Source organism: Zootermopsis nevadensis, unplaced genomic scaffold (genome assembly GCF_977971745.1).
Source record: "Zootermopsis nevadensis isolate Lab colony 2312 unplaced genomic scaffold, Znev_1.0 Znev_ptg000019l, whole genome shotgun sequence".
Classification (NCBI taxonomy): Eukaryota; Metazoa; Arthropoda; class Insecta; order Blattodea; family Termopsidae; genus Zootermopsis; species Zootermopsis nevadensis.
The window spans coordinates 10,197,460-10,216,029 of NW_028259151.1; the positions used below are offsets into that span (position 1 = coordinate 10,197,460).

The following is an 18,570-nucleotide window of genomic DNA, read 5'->3' on the forward strand; positions in this document are numbered from 1 at the left end:
CCTTCATCTCGCACTATTGCCCGCGAGAGCGAAGTAACCTGTGAGTATGCAGCCTCAGAAGTCACTAGCAGAACCAAAAACTTACGTTCTGGTCAGGGCGATGGCGGAATCAAGGACCTCTGAAACGTCGGTAAACTTCTACCAGGCTACAAGGCCTCTTTCATTCCAAAATTTAGTTCAATGCCACTATTTTTCATTTTCCATTAATGCGTTAGTTTCCAGTTCACAAAGGTGACTTACACCAAAGCAGCTACCACCAAACTCAATAATTCAAGGTCACACAAAAATCGTATAGCATTTCAACACAAACGCGGTAAACCCAAGTGATTGAAGACACCTCAGAACTCGCAGCGTATCAATGGTAGCAACGCTGTACTGGTGGTTGAGGGGCGAAGCACCTCCATGGTCTTGAAACGCGTAATTTGGTGACGGATGCTATTTCGCGAGGTCAGATTTGTTTTGTGAACATCCTTTACCGCAGATCTCAGTATACATCCTCATTAATACTGCTCTGTAACTTTTTAACCCGAACAAAACGTTCCAAGCACAGAAAAAAGCTCGATGCCATACTTTCACACACTGATAGACTGAAGAAAACAACAGACTATTAACCGTGACAGCCCTAACAAACATGTACGCGCGCGTTGTACGAGGTGCGATCGGAAAGTTTCCAGACTGTGTCAATAGAGGGCGAACCGGATGAGTACGAGCTTCTGCCGCTAGGGGGTGCGGCCTACATTCATAGTGAATCAGTGTGCCAGCAGGCATCATCGAATTAGCATTTGTTTCTTAGTTACGGGCGTTTTGGTAGTGCATTACACCGACCCTCCTGCGATTTCGGAATGGCGTGTGCATCAAATTTTGCCAAAGACTCGCCAAAACGGCTACGGAAACCTATGAAATGCTAAAGCAAGCATTTGGGGAGTCCACAATGGGTCGTGCACAATCTTTTGTGTGGCATTCACGTTTTAAAAATGGCCGAACCTCTGTCGATGATGACGAGCGTTCTGGACGACCATCTTCGAGCACAACGCCCGAAAATGTTACGAAGATTTGGCAGGCCATTCACGAAGATCGACGTCGTACCATCAACGACTTGTGCGACATTGTTGGGATAGGCTATGGGACCTGTCAGCTGATTCTAAAGGAAGAACTCCACATGCGACGCATCCTGTCTGAGGACCAGAAGCAGAATCGACTTGTCGTTTGTCAGGAGCTCAAAGATCTTGCAAGAACCGACCCCAACTTCCTTTCTAAGCTCCGTCTGACTTCTTCCTCTTCCCAAAGATGAAAATTCAGCTAAAGGGAAGGAGATTTGAGACGATAGAAGAGATTCAGGCAGAATCGCAGATGGTGCTTGACAGGCTGACAAAGAAAGATTTCCAGGGATGCTTCCAGGCTTGGCAGCGGCGCTGGGTTCGTTGTGTTCACTCCCAGGGGAACTACTTCGAGGGTGATGGATGAATTTAATACCTGTGATAAGTGTACGGGTTTTTATAAGCGCAGTCTGGAAACTTTCCGATCGCACCTCGTACATTAAACATGTATTCCGCAGGCAATTTGTTTTAGCAATAGAGCTTGTTCTTAAAATGTTACTTAACAAAATGTAATTTCATAACCAATTTAAATAATAGACCGCCGAAAGCAGTGACCCAACAGTGCCGATAATGAACCCAAAAACTTTATTCGTGAAGAAACATAAGACTGGAGTAATCCTCACGTAAACTCCTGCATTAATTCTTACGAAACAACAAGCTGGCACGTTTTTATACAAATTGCATTGCCGAACTTACGAAACACATAAATGTCTCAGGAGCACATCTACTAGCTTTTCTACCAAATTACTCTCCAGAGCATGCTTCAACGACTAGGCACGTCCTACGTCACATTCCGCGATGCCTGCCACTGGGACCACACGCCAAAAGTGAAACTCCCAACAACTGAAAGCTTTGTTACGAGCAAAAATGGCACGTCCTGAAACCTGATCCACAGCAGTTTCTCTCCAACTGTGGTCCTCGTACCACCGGTGGAACGTGACAGAATTTCAAAATTTGTATAAAAAAATAGGGGGGGGTTCCGGAATTACATCTGCTGTCAGATGAAGTGTAATATCAAGAAAACTGAAAAAAAAAGTCACCACTGACAAAAAGTTAATTTCTACACATTTTTTAACTCTCTTTTCTTTTTTAAGCTCAATCATAACGCGTCTGATAAAACTGGGTGATACGGTACGCCGATATGATCTACGCAAATGTTTAAAATCTGTAAAAAAAATACAGCCCATTTCAATGCTAATCAACAGTTAATTAATTCTCTTACGACACTCACACAAACGAAGACGCACACCCCGAAAACAATAATTCTTATTCGATTTCCTTAAAAAACGATATATAAAATATCCATGTCCAATAACGTTACGTCGTTGGCCAATTAAAAGTGATTTAATGCATGAAACGATGTAGTGGTATTCATAAAACCTATTACCATTCGAAGCCACGGCTGTAAACATCAGAATAAAAAAACCTGTGACGTCACAGCCTTTCGGTTTCAGAACCTCCGTTCTTTCACGAGACAATTTAGTGTTAAGAGGCTTCTTGTGGCCGAAGATTAATCTAATACACACGAAGTGCACGTACAGACCTGTAAACGAAAAGGCGACGTTACACGCACGTATCAATTCCAGAAGAAAGATGTTTTAAAAGTAAGAACCACGGAATTCGTAATCCGAAAACGACCAATCTGTTACAAAGTTTGTGTATTCGGTTGTTTTAAGAAGGCGTTTCAGCTCCTGAGGTGACGCGGCGTCGAATGGAGGGCAGGTGATAAGTGATCTCTAAGGCCATACCAGGGCATTCTCTTGAAGGTAACGAAGATGGCTGTCTACAGGGTTCTAGCGAAGTCTAGCCTGGTAGTTTATCAACGTTTCGGGTGGTTTCCATGATCAGGGCGGTGAGACAGCAAGTACCACTGAAACGTCGGTAAGCTTCTACCAGACTACACGGCGCTGTACCCCAGAAGACACCCATCACGTTCAAAAATAAGTTTTCGTTCCGAAGGCAAGCACAGCACTAAATAAAAAATATATGGGTACATTAATTTCCTAAAACAAATATATTGTGCGTGTCTTATTATATTAGCTTACGCCATGTGCCATGCGCAAAATAACAAGCGACAAATCCAAGGTTCGTTTCTCGAATGCGTCCTTAATAACACGGCCTTTTAAAATCAGCCACGACTCGTCTAATGACGTTTCTATGACTTATTATTATTTAGTGTTCTGTCTGACGACAGGTCCGTATGAACAGGATCCTTCCATCCTTTTCTCGGACTGGGACCTGTTCATATACGTTCTTGGCAGATGATCCAGAAGTGGTTTGCCATTGCCTTCTTCTGTGTGTGAATGGAGTAATTGTTGGGATGCCACGGAGGAAAACTCCGTGTTGCCTAGACCACGGCCTTGCCCAACACAAGTTATAAATTCGGTCACCGCCGGAAATCGAACCCGAGACCCCAAGATTACAAGGCCAGCATTCTAGCCTGTGCGTACGTCACAAGATAGGATCCACATTTCCAAAATGTGAGTTTAAAGAAAACTTAAGAAACCACTTAGTAGGCAACGAATTTGTAGCGTTTAAAAACACGCTAATGTCACTACCTCACGCGTGAGTTGACATTATCATTAGTATGTTTACGCTGACGTCTTCTCAATGACTAAAACGTGGAGAGATCAGAGCCTGTGTGTTTACGAGGACAAAGAACTGAGGAAAGCGGCTTCATGGAGAGAGACTGGAGAAAACTGCGTAATATGGAGCATCATAACTTTAACGTTTCACCAGATATTACGCGGCTGAAAAACAAACGACAGTTAGCTCGGAAAATACGAAGGGACGAGGCCTCTCGGGTGACCTGGGCGTAAATGGGAGGACAGAATCAAAATGGATCTTAGACACAGGGCGTAGGATGTGAGCTCGATTCGTTTGGTTCAGGACAGAGTCCAGAGGCGGGATCTTGCGGGGGTCTATAAAAGGCGGGGAAATTTCTTCACTCGCTGAGTGCATATTTGGCAGCAGTGGTAAGTCTACTTCTGAATATTGTTAGGGACCGTAACTAATGGGTTATATAATTCGACTCCACACCGATGGGTCAGTTTAGGTAAATGTGGGCCGAGTCTCAAGCTGTTGCGCGTGATTTGTTGATATATAAGCGTTCCGGTTAATATCATCAACCCACGTGGAGGTAATGAGCAGAATTTAGTATTGGGTATTATCTTTGACTACTGTAAAATGAACTTTAAATGACACTATCATCACGATTAATAACATTTACTTCATTATTTGAAATCAAGGCAAAGGAAAATATTTCTAAAGCAGAAATCTTGTGAAACAAAGAATTGACAGTGGAGACCGCGGTTCCGGAGAATCTGACGTAAATACGTCTCTGTAATGTAATGAAATGTTATCCATCTTGTTACGAAAGCGGATTGTTGACTGCAGTAATGTAACACAACAATGCCGAGTAAACACGACGTTCCCTAGGTAACCATTGTTGTCGATTTGTTGATATGGATCTTACACGTTTTCCTAGGTAACAACAATGCCGAGTAAACACGATGTTCCCTAGGTAACCATTGTTGTCGATTTGTTGATATGGATCTTACACGTTTTCCTAGGTAACAACAATGCCGAGTAAACACGATGTTCCCTAGGTAACCATTGTTGTCGATTTGTTGATATGGATCTTACACGTTTTCCTAGGTAACAACAATGCCGAGTAAACACGACGTTCCCTAGGTAACCATTGTTGTCGATTTGTTGATATGGATCTTACACGTTTTCCTTTCGCTTGTTTGCCGAATGACCCTTCCGTATAGACGTATTTACGTCAAAAAAAAGGCTGTCTTCTTTTCTTCGGTAAATAAACAGCTTTCCTTTGTACTTGCTTTAAACTGTACTTTGTACGTCGGTACAAAATTACGTACGTGCAAAACAGTGATTTTGTGAGCGATGCAAATTCTCCACACAGCAAAGCGCAAAGGATGTGAGGTTTCATTGCACGCAACCTAAATTCAAGGCGGTGTGTCATCATCATCGCGCCGGTGCTCGAAAGTGCTACGGACTTCGGTAGGTGACCGTCTTCTGTCTTAACCAAAGTCCGAATCTTCACACGTGACCCCAATCATGCTCGAACTTGCCTCAATTCTCCCACCCCCTACCAACTCACCCTGGTCCTGTGATTCTTCGACGCATGACCTCGGGCTGTTGGAGGTCTTTTGCTGGTAGCAGTGGCAGTGACCCACGAGCTCCTCCGCACTGCGGTGGCCACAGTCCCTCCAGCAACCATTTTGACAACACCGCTGACTCCACCGGTGGCAGAACCCTCGCTACCACCACAGAGGATTGTGGTCCACGGTGACGGAGGACTCGGTGCACTTGGGGGCGGCAAAATGTACAGCATCTCGACAGAGTACGAAGATCTCACACGCCCATTAGATTCACCGCCATAGACGCCTCATTTGTTATCACTTCACCACAGCAAACTTTAAACCACTCTGTAAGTTTCCAACACGAACGCATGTGGGTGAAGATTCGTGCTCCACCCACCAACTCCATCCGACTACAGATGCACTGTGAGACTACGAACAGTATCGGAGACAGAGAGAGAGAGAAAGATACGGAGGGCATCCGAACAACTGCAGCGCTCCTACTGGCGAGGGCCACGAAACTCAAACACCGTTACACTGATTCACGCGACCCTGCGCAGATAATGGCGCCCGGATGCTTGCCGAAGGATTTGTCCGCCCACACGGGTAAACCAATTTCGTACATTTACCACTGGGATTGACATTCTGACACACTCAGAACCACGGCTAATAAAACATCGCAAACGCACAATCCGCTTTCCCCACCATGGCACAAGGCCTCCAGGAACTGGCATTAGCTACAGACATAATAATAATAAAGACTCATTCGGTACCGCGGGAGACACAGGTGGGTCATAGGTCCTTGCTGCCTCCAACATCATCGCCCTGATGATGGAGGCAGCAAGGACCTCTGAAACGTTGGTTAACATCGACCAGACTACACAGCGCAACATCCCAGAAGACAGAAATCTTCATACTCTGATGACGGAGGCAGTATGACCTCTGAAACGTCGGTAAACATCGACCAGACTACACAGCGCAACAACCCAGAAGACAGAAATCTTCATACTCTGATGACGGAGGCAGTATGACCTCTGAAACGTTGGTTAACATCGACCAGACTACACAGCGCAACAACCCAGAAGACAGAAATCTTCATACTCTGATGACGGAGGCAGTATGACATCTGAAACGTTGGTAAAAATCGACCAGACTACACAGCGCAACAACCCAGAAGACGGAAATCTTCATACTCTGATGACGGAGGCAGTATGACCTCTGAAACGTTGGTTAACATCGACCAGACTACACAGCGCAACAACCCAGAAGACAGAAATCTTCATACTCTGATGACGGAGGCAGTATGACCTCTGAAACGTTGGTTAACATCGACCAGACTACACAGCGCAACAACCCAGAAGACGGATATCTTCATACTCTGATGACGGAGGCAGTATGACCTCTGAAACGTTGGTAAACATCGACCAGACTACACAGCGCAACAACCCAGAAGACAGAAATCTTCATACTCTGATGACGGAGGCAGTATGACCTCTGAAACGTTGGTTAACATCGACCAGACTACACAGCGCAACAACCCAGAAGACAGAAATCTTCATACTCTGATGACGGAGGCAGTATGACCTCTGAAACGTTGGTTAACATCGACCAGACTACACAGCGCAACAACCCAGAAGACAACCATATCGAAAATTTAAATTTGGCAAAAATCACTTAGGAGCCAACGTTTTAAAATACAACAAATAGAAATGAACCACAAAAGCACCCCTTACAAAACTTAAAATTTGATTTTTATTGTTTTTATGGAGCGATACTTCAAACGTATCGATAAAATCTTGTAGCTCATGGCGGTGAGTCATGCAGTTCCTTCTGGGAGTTACAGCTCATTTCCCGATTATCAGCGAACGCGTCGCAATACTGAAGCACATGATTGCTGAAGCATCACTTGAAAGTGCTCGACTAATCAAGACGATAAAAAAAAGTTTTGTTTTACTGGAACAATTTTCTCTGTCAAACATAAAAGGCTATATCCCTCGACTGCATGAATCATTTATATCTAAAATTTCTATATAAAACATTACTGTCAAACATATACTACGAAATGTGATAATATATCACTTTAACTCCATAACTGATTACAAAAAACAACAAAGTGTCCGAAAATAATGACAAGAAATAATCTCATTCTGATGTAAAGCTCAAATATACACTTTATATACTTTAACAGAAATATCGATCTCTTATATCGAAACATCGATTACGTTTGCCACTCAACTATCCTCTTCCGTAAAAAAACACAAGTAAACAGAGATAAACGATATTTTAAGCCCACAGTCCACGTACCTTTACCGATAGCAATACTGAAAAATGCATAAATTATATCAATTCGCCCCCAGCTTTTGTGTGTGAGGGTAGTGTGTTAATATAAAGATAAACTAGTTAAGAGTTGATGAATGAATCTTATCTTACGTTGAACACATACTTTCAGATGTTTACATCTACTGCCATCTATTGGCACTTCACGCTACTTATGTTAACGCCTGCGCAGTGTTTGCAATTTCCTACAGTTTATACAGAACGTACCAAAAGTCACGCAACTCACAGTGTAAAGATAAATATATCTTGCTAGTGCAGAGGTTCCCAAACTTTTATACCTTGCGCCCCCCTTAAAACATTTCATAAATTTCACGCCCCCCCTTCCAGAACAAGTGCAAGGAAACAGATTTGATATAAAATGTATCTATGAGTATACAGCACTGTATGACAACTAAATTGCCTCAACCAAGCAAAAGATGTCAAAATTGTTTCTCCATATTTCGTTAAAAATAGTTTTTCATACAAACAAACCACAAACAAAGACAGAATTCTTTCAGTGACACCATTTGCTACTGTGCATTATGTCCTCAAATGAACTTCTCTTTCATATTTGCACTATGCAGACATCCAAACATCTGTTCAAATAAAGAGCTACTGACAGACAGTGCTTGGATACTTACGAAAAAATAGTACCCTTAGGCTAATACACGCCATTCCTTAAAACGACCATTACAGATCCACGGCCCAAATCAATTTAATAAAAAAACTCACAGCCTTTGGTAGAAACAAGAGTGCATTTAAAATATGCACGTTGCGTTTATTAAACATACATAAACATGACACACGTAATTTTCAAGATCACTTTATCTTATAATTATAAAACGTTTTGAATCTATAATGATGTAAATTAGATAAACAGACATCTTTGAATGTAATTAAATTCATTAAGTGTTATGTTAAACTCTGTCTTCCTTTGTTAGACCATTACGATTTGCTTATCAATTAGCAATTTACAAAAACTTAACTACGCTCCCTGGGTGTTGGAATCTATTTTCAACCTGACTACACTATTTTATTTTAAATTGTTGGTTTTAGTTTCAAACAAAGGAACAAAACAAATTTTTTGTAACATACTGAGTCAATAATTTAAGTTACCAGACTGGAATGCCAACCAAAGTTACTGAGAAGATCTGAATTATTGGAATTGATCACTTAATTTGATAACTCAGTGTTTATACTGTCCGCTACCATCTCTACATAGACAGAAACATTTGAAGAAATGTAGGCATCAAATAAGACAATGTCTCTTTTTAATATTTCTTTAGAATGTGCAATAAAGAAAATGCAGAAGATTTTGAAAGAGATGAAACTTAATGGCATGCTGACAGTGTTCGTGAACTAATTATGAATGGCACAAAATCTTTTACAGGCTAGTAGAGAAAATTATATAAGAACATATATAAAACAATAAATTAATTAGTCATCATCAACTTTAAGGACTGGGCCTGCTGACCCATTCCGAGATAGCTGCTCAAGGCAACTTGTCCTTATTAGTCTTGTACAGCAGTGAGTGACAAGCCCACTGCCTCTCTGAAGTTTCTAATTTCTCCAAAATCATAAAGCGTGAGTCATAATGTTAATCAATTAAAAGTGTTTCAAAAGTGTAATATCCGGGAACATAAATAATAATCATGATAAATCTAGGTGAAGAAGAAGTTCAGGGAATTGGTAATTTTTCAGTTCTGAAACAATAACCCTATCTACCTTGCAAAATGCTAGAAATTGTACTTACAAAATAATCACTTATTTCTTGTATATTACGTGCCAATACAAAGTTAAACAAACCTCATGTTCATCCTTTAATGACAATATTCCATTCAATTGTAATTATAAAAATTCCAGTGATCTTTAGAAAAACTGTCAATATGACATTTGCAAACTAAAAAATGTTCCAAATTACTCGTTCAAATTATGGAAGGTACAATTGAAACATATTATTATTTCACACCTATTTATGTATACTGTTTTATACAAATATAACGATAAAAATATTTCTGTGTACTCACAATTAATACAATTTGTTTTTACTTATTTAGTTTGTATACTTACAGAACTTGGTGGTGAGCTGCAACTACTGACGCTTGGAGACCTCTGAATTGTGACCAAAGCCATAACAGTAGTTTCCACATTAAATAATTTATGTTACGCTAGGAACTGCTTATTTATTTGTGGCATCTTCTAGCGCCCATTCACGTTAAACACCGATTTTTTACTGAGTATCACTTTACTATGCACTTCATGGAGCCATTTTCATTTTCCATCAGAAAGTAGACAAATGAAGGGACTCAATGCACATGCGTCCAAGTCTTATGAAAATATTTTCGTTCAAACAACAATATCCTCAAAGCAGAAGCATACTCTGCGGAATAAGTTATCGTAACATTTAATAATTTACGTAATACTTAAGTTAGTACAATTATATATACATTCTTAATAGTCCATACTTGTAACTTTATGTACTGGAAAGTTTCACAAGCTGGTCATTTAATTAAACGACCATTTCTACGTGTTTCTTGCATCTTCTCATCAATTTCACCAAATAAACATCACATTAGACAGCGACACTTCCGGTACAGTGCCAGTTTTCGATAGGTCGTAACAATGTGAAAGTTCCGTTTCAAGTGTGTGCAAATGACATCTAGTTGTGCAATATAGTTGAGAAACAAAGATGTCTAAAATATTCACTCCTACCAACCAAATCAGATTAACAAATGTAGCAGTAGTTCGAATGAAAAAAGGAGGCAAGAGATTTGAAATAGCATGTTATAGGAATAAAGTTGTATCTTGGAGAAATAACATGTAAGTTTTTCACTCGTATCCACCTTTTTCCAGGTGTACACTGCATTGGTAAGTATGCAGAGCTGCACAGAAAATGGCAAGTTCTAGGTTATTTTCCTCATTACCTCCATCCAAGTTAATGCGGTGGTTGTACCTTGACATAGGCCATGACTGTACCTATGTTAAATAACCATTGAAGTTTACATACTTATACTAGCATTAAATAAACACTATCCAACCAGCCATTAGTCTTAAATAAAGAATTGAAGTGTGCCAGTCTACAATGATTTACATCTACCAAAACTGTTCCTGTCAGTCCTATGATATACTGTAATATTAAGGTTTATTTTAATATTTTCAGAGAAACTGATATTGATGAGGTGCTGCAGACGCATACTGTGTTTACAAATGTATCAAAGGGTCAGGTAGCTAAAAAGGAAGATCTTATTAAAGCTTTTGGGAAGGATGATCAAACAGATGTCTGTAAGGAAATTCTAACAAAGGGTGAGCTTCAGGTATCTGACAAGGAAAGGCAGTCACAATTTGAATTGCTATTCAAGGACATTGCGACAACAGTTGCAGGTAGTATTAACATCTGTATACGTAATCACAAGTTATTTGTAGGCATGTGTTCAATACAATATAAACTGCAAGTTTGTCTAGAAGTAATGTGAAATGGTTTAAAAACCTAATTCAGAATTACAAGTTTGTAGAAGAGCTCATAGATTCTTGTGGGTTTTCTTTTGCATGGGATACCATGCTTTTTCCTAGACTTCATCAGGGGTATCAGACAAGTTTTAAGAACCCCTAGTCTAGAGCAGTGTTTATGTACCATTTTCAATGGCAACTTCACTGCTATATCTGTGTGTAATAGTCTGTTATGAAAATGACAACACAGTCATTCATTTTAAAGAAACTATAAATTTTCACGTTTGTCATTGTATGAAATATATCTCGTGTGTTCTGTGATGTTTAATGTGTGCTTCTCAGCAATTACTATACATCCACAAGAACAACAAACATAAGTTTTTCCTGTAGTACTTTTCACTGATTGATGTACATAAGAGTGAACTTCATTTTGGGAAGTCAGACTACTGGTATTGACTGGGGAGACCACTGCCCAGTCCATTGTGCACTCCTGTTTTTGCTAGAGCCAGAACCACCTGAGGCCATTCTAATACCTATCAGCTCTAATTAGCAAAGATAAGGTGATAAAACATCATTCAGATGTTCAAATCAGTCACCAAAAAGAATGAAAATATTCAACATTTTACAGGTAGCAGGTCTTAATTGAATTAGAAGTTACTGAAATGTCAGAGAATAAATATGCTGACTCGATCCATTTTTCTACAGACAAGTGTGTAAATCCTGAAACAAAGAGACCTTATCCTGTGTCTATGATTGAAAAGGCTATGAAGGATGCCCATATTTCTGTGAAACCAAACAGGAATGCCAAACAACAGGTATACTTTTTAGTACCCTTTATGCTCCTCGTCAAGTATAGGTGCTTTGTTTTGGAGGTTTCTTGATCTATTAACACATTTGATAGGACTCCTTGAATGAGTGATCAGCCCATTGCAAAGCCTATACCTGTACACAGGAAGACATGGACAAACATCCATACCTTGAGTGGGATTCAAACCCACAGCCACAGTGTCCAAGCACAGAAGACCCATGCCTCAGACCGTGCAACCACTGTTACCAGCAACAGGGACACTTGCATGTTACAGATTACTTTATGTGTACATAAATCATTGTTGTCAATTTTATTAAAGCTATGAAAAAAAAGGATGTGGTATTCAAGCAAGCCATGGTCATATCTCTCTCTCTCAATGAAAATTTAGTAAGTTATATGCGTTGTTCTTTTTCAGTAGCGAATAATCCTAGGGAAGTTCCAGCAACTGGATTTCACATGTACTCAAATTTGGAAATATCTTTGAAAGAGTGGAAACTACATTATACATATGATGGTAGTTCTTTGTTAGATTCAGTTTAACTGCTCTGGAAAAAAGAACACATTAAAACAGCAATTACATCAAACAACAATTATTAAAGTATAAACACCCAATACCAACTCTTTTACTATTTTACTCTATCTTCTGTCCACCCTTGATTATTAAATACAGTACTACTATACTTTTGGAATACCTCTGATGCAGGCACTGGATGTAATACCATTATTGAAAGCAACCATGCCATTGGAGCGAGCCCAGATGAAAATACGTGCAGTGCTGTCAGGAAGAGACGCTCGCAAACTTCGGGATAAGGTTGCAAAACTAGCCACCAGCCTTGAAAGTGAAGACTGGGATGGTGGAAAGCTAAATCTGGTATGTATGCCGAAAACAGTACGGGCTGAAGATTTCTGTCTTCTGGGTTATTGCGCTGTGTAGTCTGGTCGATGTTAACCAACGTTTCAGAGGTCATACTACCTCCATCATCAGGGCGATGAATATTCTGAAACGTTGGTAAACATCGACCAGACTACACAGCGCAATAACCCAGAAGACAGAAATCTTCATACTCACCGCTGTGAGAACCTCAAGTCTTACACAGTACGGGCTGTCTAGCGTCCAAAACAGAATCATCCTTCCTGGGTCACAGTGTTCTGTACGTAAGAATGGCAGACAATCTTTTCATAATACAATCACTGCCAGGCATCTGAGCCCCAGCAGCGAGTAATATTCTTGATATAATCAGGAAATGCAAAGAAATAATTGCTACATAATCACTCCACAACTTGAGACCATCTCTGTATGTGAAGTTAAAATAAATTTGAGGTTTTTATGATCAAACCTATTATGAAGTAGATCATTTACTTATTTTTGTTATAAATGACAAGAAAAAAATACTTAAGTGGCAATGATAAAGTTCAGCTTTTATTACACAAAATTTAATGCTCGTGCTCGTCTCTTCCCAGCCAAAAAATGCCAACTGAATGCAGAGTACGATAACTGTCATTTGAAGATTTCTGTCCTCTGGGTTGTTGCGCTGTGTAGTCTGGTCGATGTTAACCAACGTTTCAGAGGTCATACTGCCTCCGTCATCAGGGCGATGAATATTCTGAAACGTTGGTAAACATCGACCAGACTACACAGCGCAATAACCCAGAAGACGGAAATCTTCATACTCACCGCTGTAAAAACCTCAAATCCTACATAACTGTAATTTGTTTGCATAATAATAAAGAACAATAAAAAATGTCGTTGCAGGTTTGTTTGATAGACCCTGGCCATTACCGAGAAGTAGATGAAATTGTGCGTTCTGAAACCAAAGGACATGGACTCTTGGAACTGATGAGCCTTAAAGAAGTAACTGAAGGTGAAGAGTTACTGGAATGACAAATAGTAGAATATGTTACTTTCAACAGTAATTAATTGTAATATAAGTTCTTGGCAACATGGATATTATTTTGCACAGTGAATAAATACTGTACATGTACTGACAATATCTGTCTGTCTGTTTACATAATTTTTAACAAATACAACAAATGGTCTATGACTATAAAACTTGGTCACTTAAAAAATAATATATACACAAAAAGATAATGGAAGTTGTTACTACATCAGTCACTAGATTTGCTACATGTCACAAGAAATAGCAATTCTTATCTTTTTGAGAGGAGCTCTACATCAGGTCTTGGTATATAGATAGATTCATTTTTCTTATCAATCTTGCATGCATATCTTGATATCGTCAACAAGAAATCTGACAGCCTGCAATGGTAAGACATGTAATACATGAAATTATAAACATCCTAACTTAATTTCAAACGCACACAAACATATATACATGGCATAGGAGTTGGCAGCCCTTTCATTAGCAGAGACCACAATGGCAGTTCATATCTTTGTCGAGGGCCACATAAATAAATTAATAATGTTGTGGGCGGTAAGCAAAACTGTATTTCTTTAACTTAAAAACTATAGCTCGTGTTCACTTTAAAACACGTAACAACTTTATTTTTCCATACGACTTTGTTTACTGTTGCAAAGACGTGTTTCTTAGCTTTCAGGCATTTCTGATTTCAAGCCACTGTTAATTTTCTAAAACTTCATCATTAACGCCACAGTAATTTTCATATAATTTTGTTCAGTTTCGCATGGTCGAACAATGCACCTTTTTTGTAATAAAAGGCCTACATCTACAACATCTTTGTTTCATTGAAATATATGTTTGCGATCGTTCGCCCTTACACTCAGACAATGTACATACATGTAAATATGTACTAGGCCTATTTATTAAAATTGTGCACTTCTTACATTATTTAACTTTTTGCTTCTAAGCTTCCATTTGGAACTCATACCAAGAGTAACTGGAAACTATTTGTTAATGAGAAAAAAGTAATCGTTAGTATTACCATTCATACTATCACTTCTTTTATGTGCTGCGCTGGCAAGGCCAGAAGTGTGAGGGATGCTGGTGTTTATTTTATTTTTCTGTGACTTGCTGTTCATCATCATTCTGATTTAAAGGTTCCATGTTTGAAACTGACCATAGACAAACCTTTAAATCAGAATGACGATATAAAAATAAAAGAAATGCCCCCTTCCCTCGTACTTCTAGCCTTGCCAATGTGCCACAAATCATACGGTAATAATAATGATAATAAGCGTCCCACTAACGCCATGTAGGCGCAATGGGGGAGTGGAGGTATAGCTCCTAATCTTTTTTGACCTCGGCAGTAGATGGGGGTGAGTGGTCAGCAGCACGCCCCGGCCGGCTTTACCCCCGGTACCCATTGGACAGGAGGCTGGGTGGGCCCCAGAGCCGGTCTGGACGCAGAGGCTAGAGGAAAAATCCTCTGCACCCGTCGGGGATTGAACCCCGGTTGTCCAGCCTGTAGCTAGTCATTATACTGACTGAGCTATGATTAATTCTTGCTCGTTAACAAATAGTTACTGGACTGTGTTTTTTTTACAGATGAGTAACAAAAAGACATTCTTTTTCAAACATCACAATCTACATATTTCGGTATGAGTTCCACGTGGCTTTGAAACATAAATAGTTAAAGAACAAGTTCACAATTGTGATGAGTAGGCCTGTTTGTGAAAATATAACACATGCATTAAGAAATATATAGGGACGATGGCACTAGAACCTGCAAACGTGATCTTCACAACAACGGCAGTCCCCTGCAATGCCCACTGGTCTATGAGCGACTAACTGAAGTATAGGTTTTAACTCTGTTTTGCTTTTGGAGGACTTGGAGAAGTCATTAACATTAATTCATGTTTTTCTTCAAATTATGTAGACATACTAGTATCATTCTTTAATACACATCTGGCATAAATCATTGTAGTCAGCGGAAAGCACGCCGACAAACACAATGAGATTACAAATGACAGGAATTATGATGCCAGCAGTATGCTTTCATCATGTACAGTTTCAGACACAGAAAATTTCAAGCACTTGATTTTTGTCGTACCTATATCGATGTTCTCCTCAGTAGCAGAATTTTTTTACCCTTCTTGCATTGGCAAATTCCAAAATCATGTGACAGGCCACATAAAAAGTTTCGAGAGCCAAATGTGATCTGCCCATTACCACCACAAACCATATCTGGTTTGAATCACAACCAAAACCTAGAAATTTGGACTGAGGGCTTCCTTGGTTTTCTTCAGCCCTTTTACCTCAAACATATCATTTTGACTTTTTTCCACTTTTCTAAATCATTGTTCATAATCATCTTACCGTATCTCATTTAGTGGTACTCCCCACTGTTAATACAGGATCACAAAATAACCAAATAAATAAGTCAAAAACCCACCTGTTGAGGTATACCTGTGCTTCTTGATCAACTTCCCCATTCCTTACAAGCGGCACTACACATCTTTCAGCTCGTCGACATATTGTTCGAGCCACGTGCAGTGATGTACAGGCTTTACCTCCTCCCTGAAACGTACAGTGCACCATGATGCTAAACTGAATCTAACATGAAGAACGACATACGACGGAAGTATACACCATCATGCATAGACAGGAACCTAACATAACCTAACCTAACCTAACCCTGTACTAACCTAACCTAACATTACTTTTCTTATTAATACCAGATGTCAATACTTCATTATCTTATTCTTGAAGTCATTCCCAATCCGACATGTCACGAACATGGGTCCAATTCTCATTGGTTACAGTTATATGGATATTTTAAATTCATGATTATTTGAACCTTACATAGATTATCAGGGTCATTCCTACATCTTGCAGCATCAAAAATTCTTCTGTTTACCTTGGATTCATATGTAATATTCTCCATCTAGGAAATCTAGGGGAAAAAAGGTCTTATGACCAAAGTTGTCCTGCAGGCTGAATTACAAAGTTCAAAGCAGATGCAAAAGCTGAAGTCTGTGCAACAACATTACTTAATCACCAATTACTTCAATAAACTTACAGGAATTACATAATTTTCAAGGGGTGGTAGTTGACGAGAATATTCTTCAATCCAGTCTTCCAGTTCCTTTGTGTGTCTAGTAGAAAGGTGAATCTGCAGTTCTGGTTTAGAGGATCTTAAAATTGATGCACTTATATCCACAAGGATACACTGAATTCTTTTTAGTTTGTCAGTATATGCATGTTCTCCATCTTTGGCAAATTCTCGTGCAAGCCTGTAAAAAGGAAGCATTAGAATATATAACCAACTATATAAATATTTATTTATATGCAAATTGTTTCAATAATGAAAGCTGTAAGATTCAAAATATAATGTAAAATGAAGACGTCATTCAATATGAAATATCAGATTTTAAACCATAGCACAATATAATTTAACTCTTAAAATAAAATTTGGGTTGGACTTTTGACACCTGCCACGCCAAAGGATACTGAACCTGCTAAAAATCAGCAAATATATGGGTTTCCACTTCTTAAGTCAACTTTAGTTCTGTAAGTGCTACAGGCATGCAACAAGAACCAAGGAAGCAGTAGAAACCTGATCACAACAGAGAAACATCAACAATTAATTAATTATTGTGTTAAAGTTGAAGTTCACTGACACTAACTTTGACACAAGTTGGATACATTTTTATGATATAAAGGTGACAAACCGCAAAATATTTCTTTTGTAGGATTGTGACATGTTGCTTACAATGTCTGTGCGTAGTTTAGGTTGTGGCATGGTCCCCATTTTACTAAAAAATATTTTGTAAGAGATTATTTGCCAAAATACAGTTCTCAATATGCTTTCATTTGCCATGCTAGTAGGATTAATTGCAATGTATCTCTTCCACTCTTAAATGTAAATGAAGAAAAAAGATATAAATAAATGCAAAAACTTGAAAAATAAAAGACATTCTATGACCTTCACAGCCATTACAGACCTGGTGATTAGAAAAAAGCCTAAAGCATACCTCAAAACTGAACTCTCACTACCCACACTGGAGGCACACATAACTGAACGACAACAGTGAACTGAAGGAAGGCTTCTTTCACTACATTTACAAAATATTAGTGAAGAACGTGGAAAATAAAATTATGTATTACAAAGAAACAGTGAAGCGCTAACACCGAATATTTTGGCCAAGAAGTCACAAGAGGATCCACTACCATACTGCAAAACCAGAGCCAAACTGGATGATAACAATCAACTGGGATCCCATTACAAGTCCACAAGAGAACCCATTAGTCCCTACACCGAGCCAGATGAATCCAATTCATGCTCTCTAAACCAGTTTGGCAAAGAAACGTTTTAATATTATCCTCCCACCTATACCTAGGTGTTCCAAGTGGTCTCTTCCCTCCATACTTTCCAACCAAACTTTGTTTCAAATCCTGACGTATTTACCCAATATATGACGACAGTTCATCCGTTGCACCAATTGCATTGAATATTCTGTCATCTTTAGGTCTCTTTTCTCCAGAACTTGTAACCGAATATCCACTGTCACCTTCACGTGTGAACACTGTAGAAGCAGCTGTGCTATTCCTGAAAATACATTACATTCTTTACAAAAACGTTCTGTAAATATTCTGCATACAATTTCAAAATGCGTTTTAACACCGTCGACGAATGACTGCAATATATCTCTACATTCAGAATACTTCGCATTTTCAGATAAATATTTCCGTCAACTCACCATTGGCGGAAATAATTTGATAATGAAGGGCAGAAGACTGCTGTCGTTCTGTATATGATTCTACTAACAACTTCCATTTTGTAATAATCGATTATTTACAACTTTGTTCGTCTGTTCTTCTTTCTCGATTGTAATCGAGAACTATTAATGTAAAATTTACCTTCGACGCGTCGCAAACAA

General features: G+C 39.1%; 3 protein-coding genes across 4 annotated transcripts in view; 1 reads left to right on the plus strand and 2 right to left on the minus strand.

Moving 5' to 3' along the window:
* ssh (Protein phosphatase Slingshot) overlaps positions 1-9,973 on the minus strand; it is a 143,590-nt gene extending 133,617 nt beyond the window's left edge. The window contains exon 1 of one of the 2 annotated variants that reach the window (XM_087351290.1): positions 9,587-9,973. In XM_087351290.1, coding sequence (XP_087207416.1) covers positions 9,587-9,649 — 63 coding nt within the window. In that variant the 5' untranslated portion in view covers positions 9,650-9,973. Of the gene's footprint in view, positions 1-5,220; positions 5,693-9,586 lie in introns of those variants that run through there. The other variant, XM_087351289.1, reaches the window with a different exon arrangement.
* A 111-nt stretch (positions 9,974-10,084) lies between these two features.
* Sbds (SBDS ribosome maturation factor) lies at positions 10,085-13,760 on the plus strand. Its single transcript, XM_087351295.1, has 5 exons — positions 10,085-10,336; positions 10,677-10,897; positions 11,669-11,778; positions 12,475-12,642; positions 13,525-13,760. The coding sequence occupies exons 1-5, from the start codon at positions 10,206-10,208 to the stop codon at positions 13,651-13,653; spliced, it is 759 nt and encodes a 252-aa protein (XP_087207421.1). The 5' UTR covers positions 10,085-10,205; the 3' UTR covers positions 13,654-13,760.
* LOC110838515 (corrinoid adenosyltransferase MMAB) lies at positions 13,670-18,530 on the minus strand. Its single transcript, XM_022081787.2, has 5 exons — positions 18,391-18,530; positions 18,099-18,239; positions 16,710-16,923; positions 16,083-16,207; positions 13,670-14,028 (listed from the first exon to the last, which is right to left on the minus strand). Exons 1-5 carry the CDS (start codon positions 18,465-18,467, stop codon positions 13,920-13,922), a joined length of 666 nt encoding a protein of 221 aa, XP_021937479.1. The 5' UTR covers positions 18,468-18,530; the 3' UTR covers positions 13,670-13,919.
* Positions 18,531-18,570: the final 40 nt, after the last annotated feature.

Coding starts and splice junctions, on each gene's coding strand:
- LOC110838515 (XM_022081787.2), bottom strand. CDS start 18,467: ATGGAAGTTGTTAGTAGAATCATATACAGAACGACAGCAGTCTTCTGC. Junction 18,240..18,390: donor TCAAATTATTTCCGCCAATG/GTGAGTTGACGG, acceptor ATGTATTTTCAG/GAATAGCACAGCTGCTTCTA. Junction 16,924..18,098: donor GAACTGTCGTCATATATTGG/GTAAATACGTCA, acceptor TCCTTTTTACAG/GCTTGCACGAGAATTTGCCA.
- Sbds (XM_087351295.1), top strand. CDS start 10,206: ATGTCTAAAATATTCACTCCTACCAACCAAATCAGATTAACAAATGTA. Junction 11,779..12,474: donor ACAGGAATGCCAAACAACAG/GTATACTTTTTA, acceptor CCTCTGATGCAG/GCACTGGATGTAATACCATT. Junction 12,643..13,524: donor ATGGTGGAAAGCTAAATCTG/GTATGTATGCCG, acceptor ATGTCGTTGCAG/GTTTGTTTGATAGACCCTGG.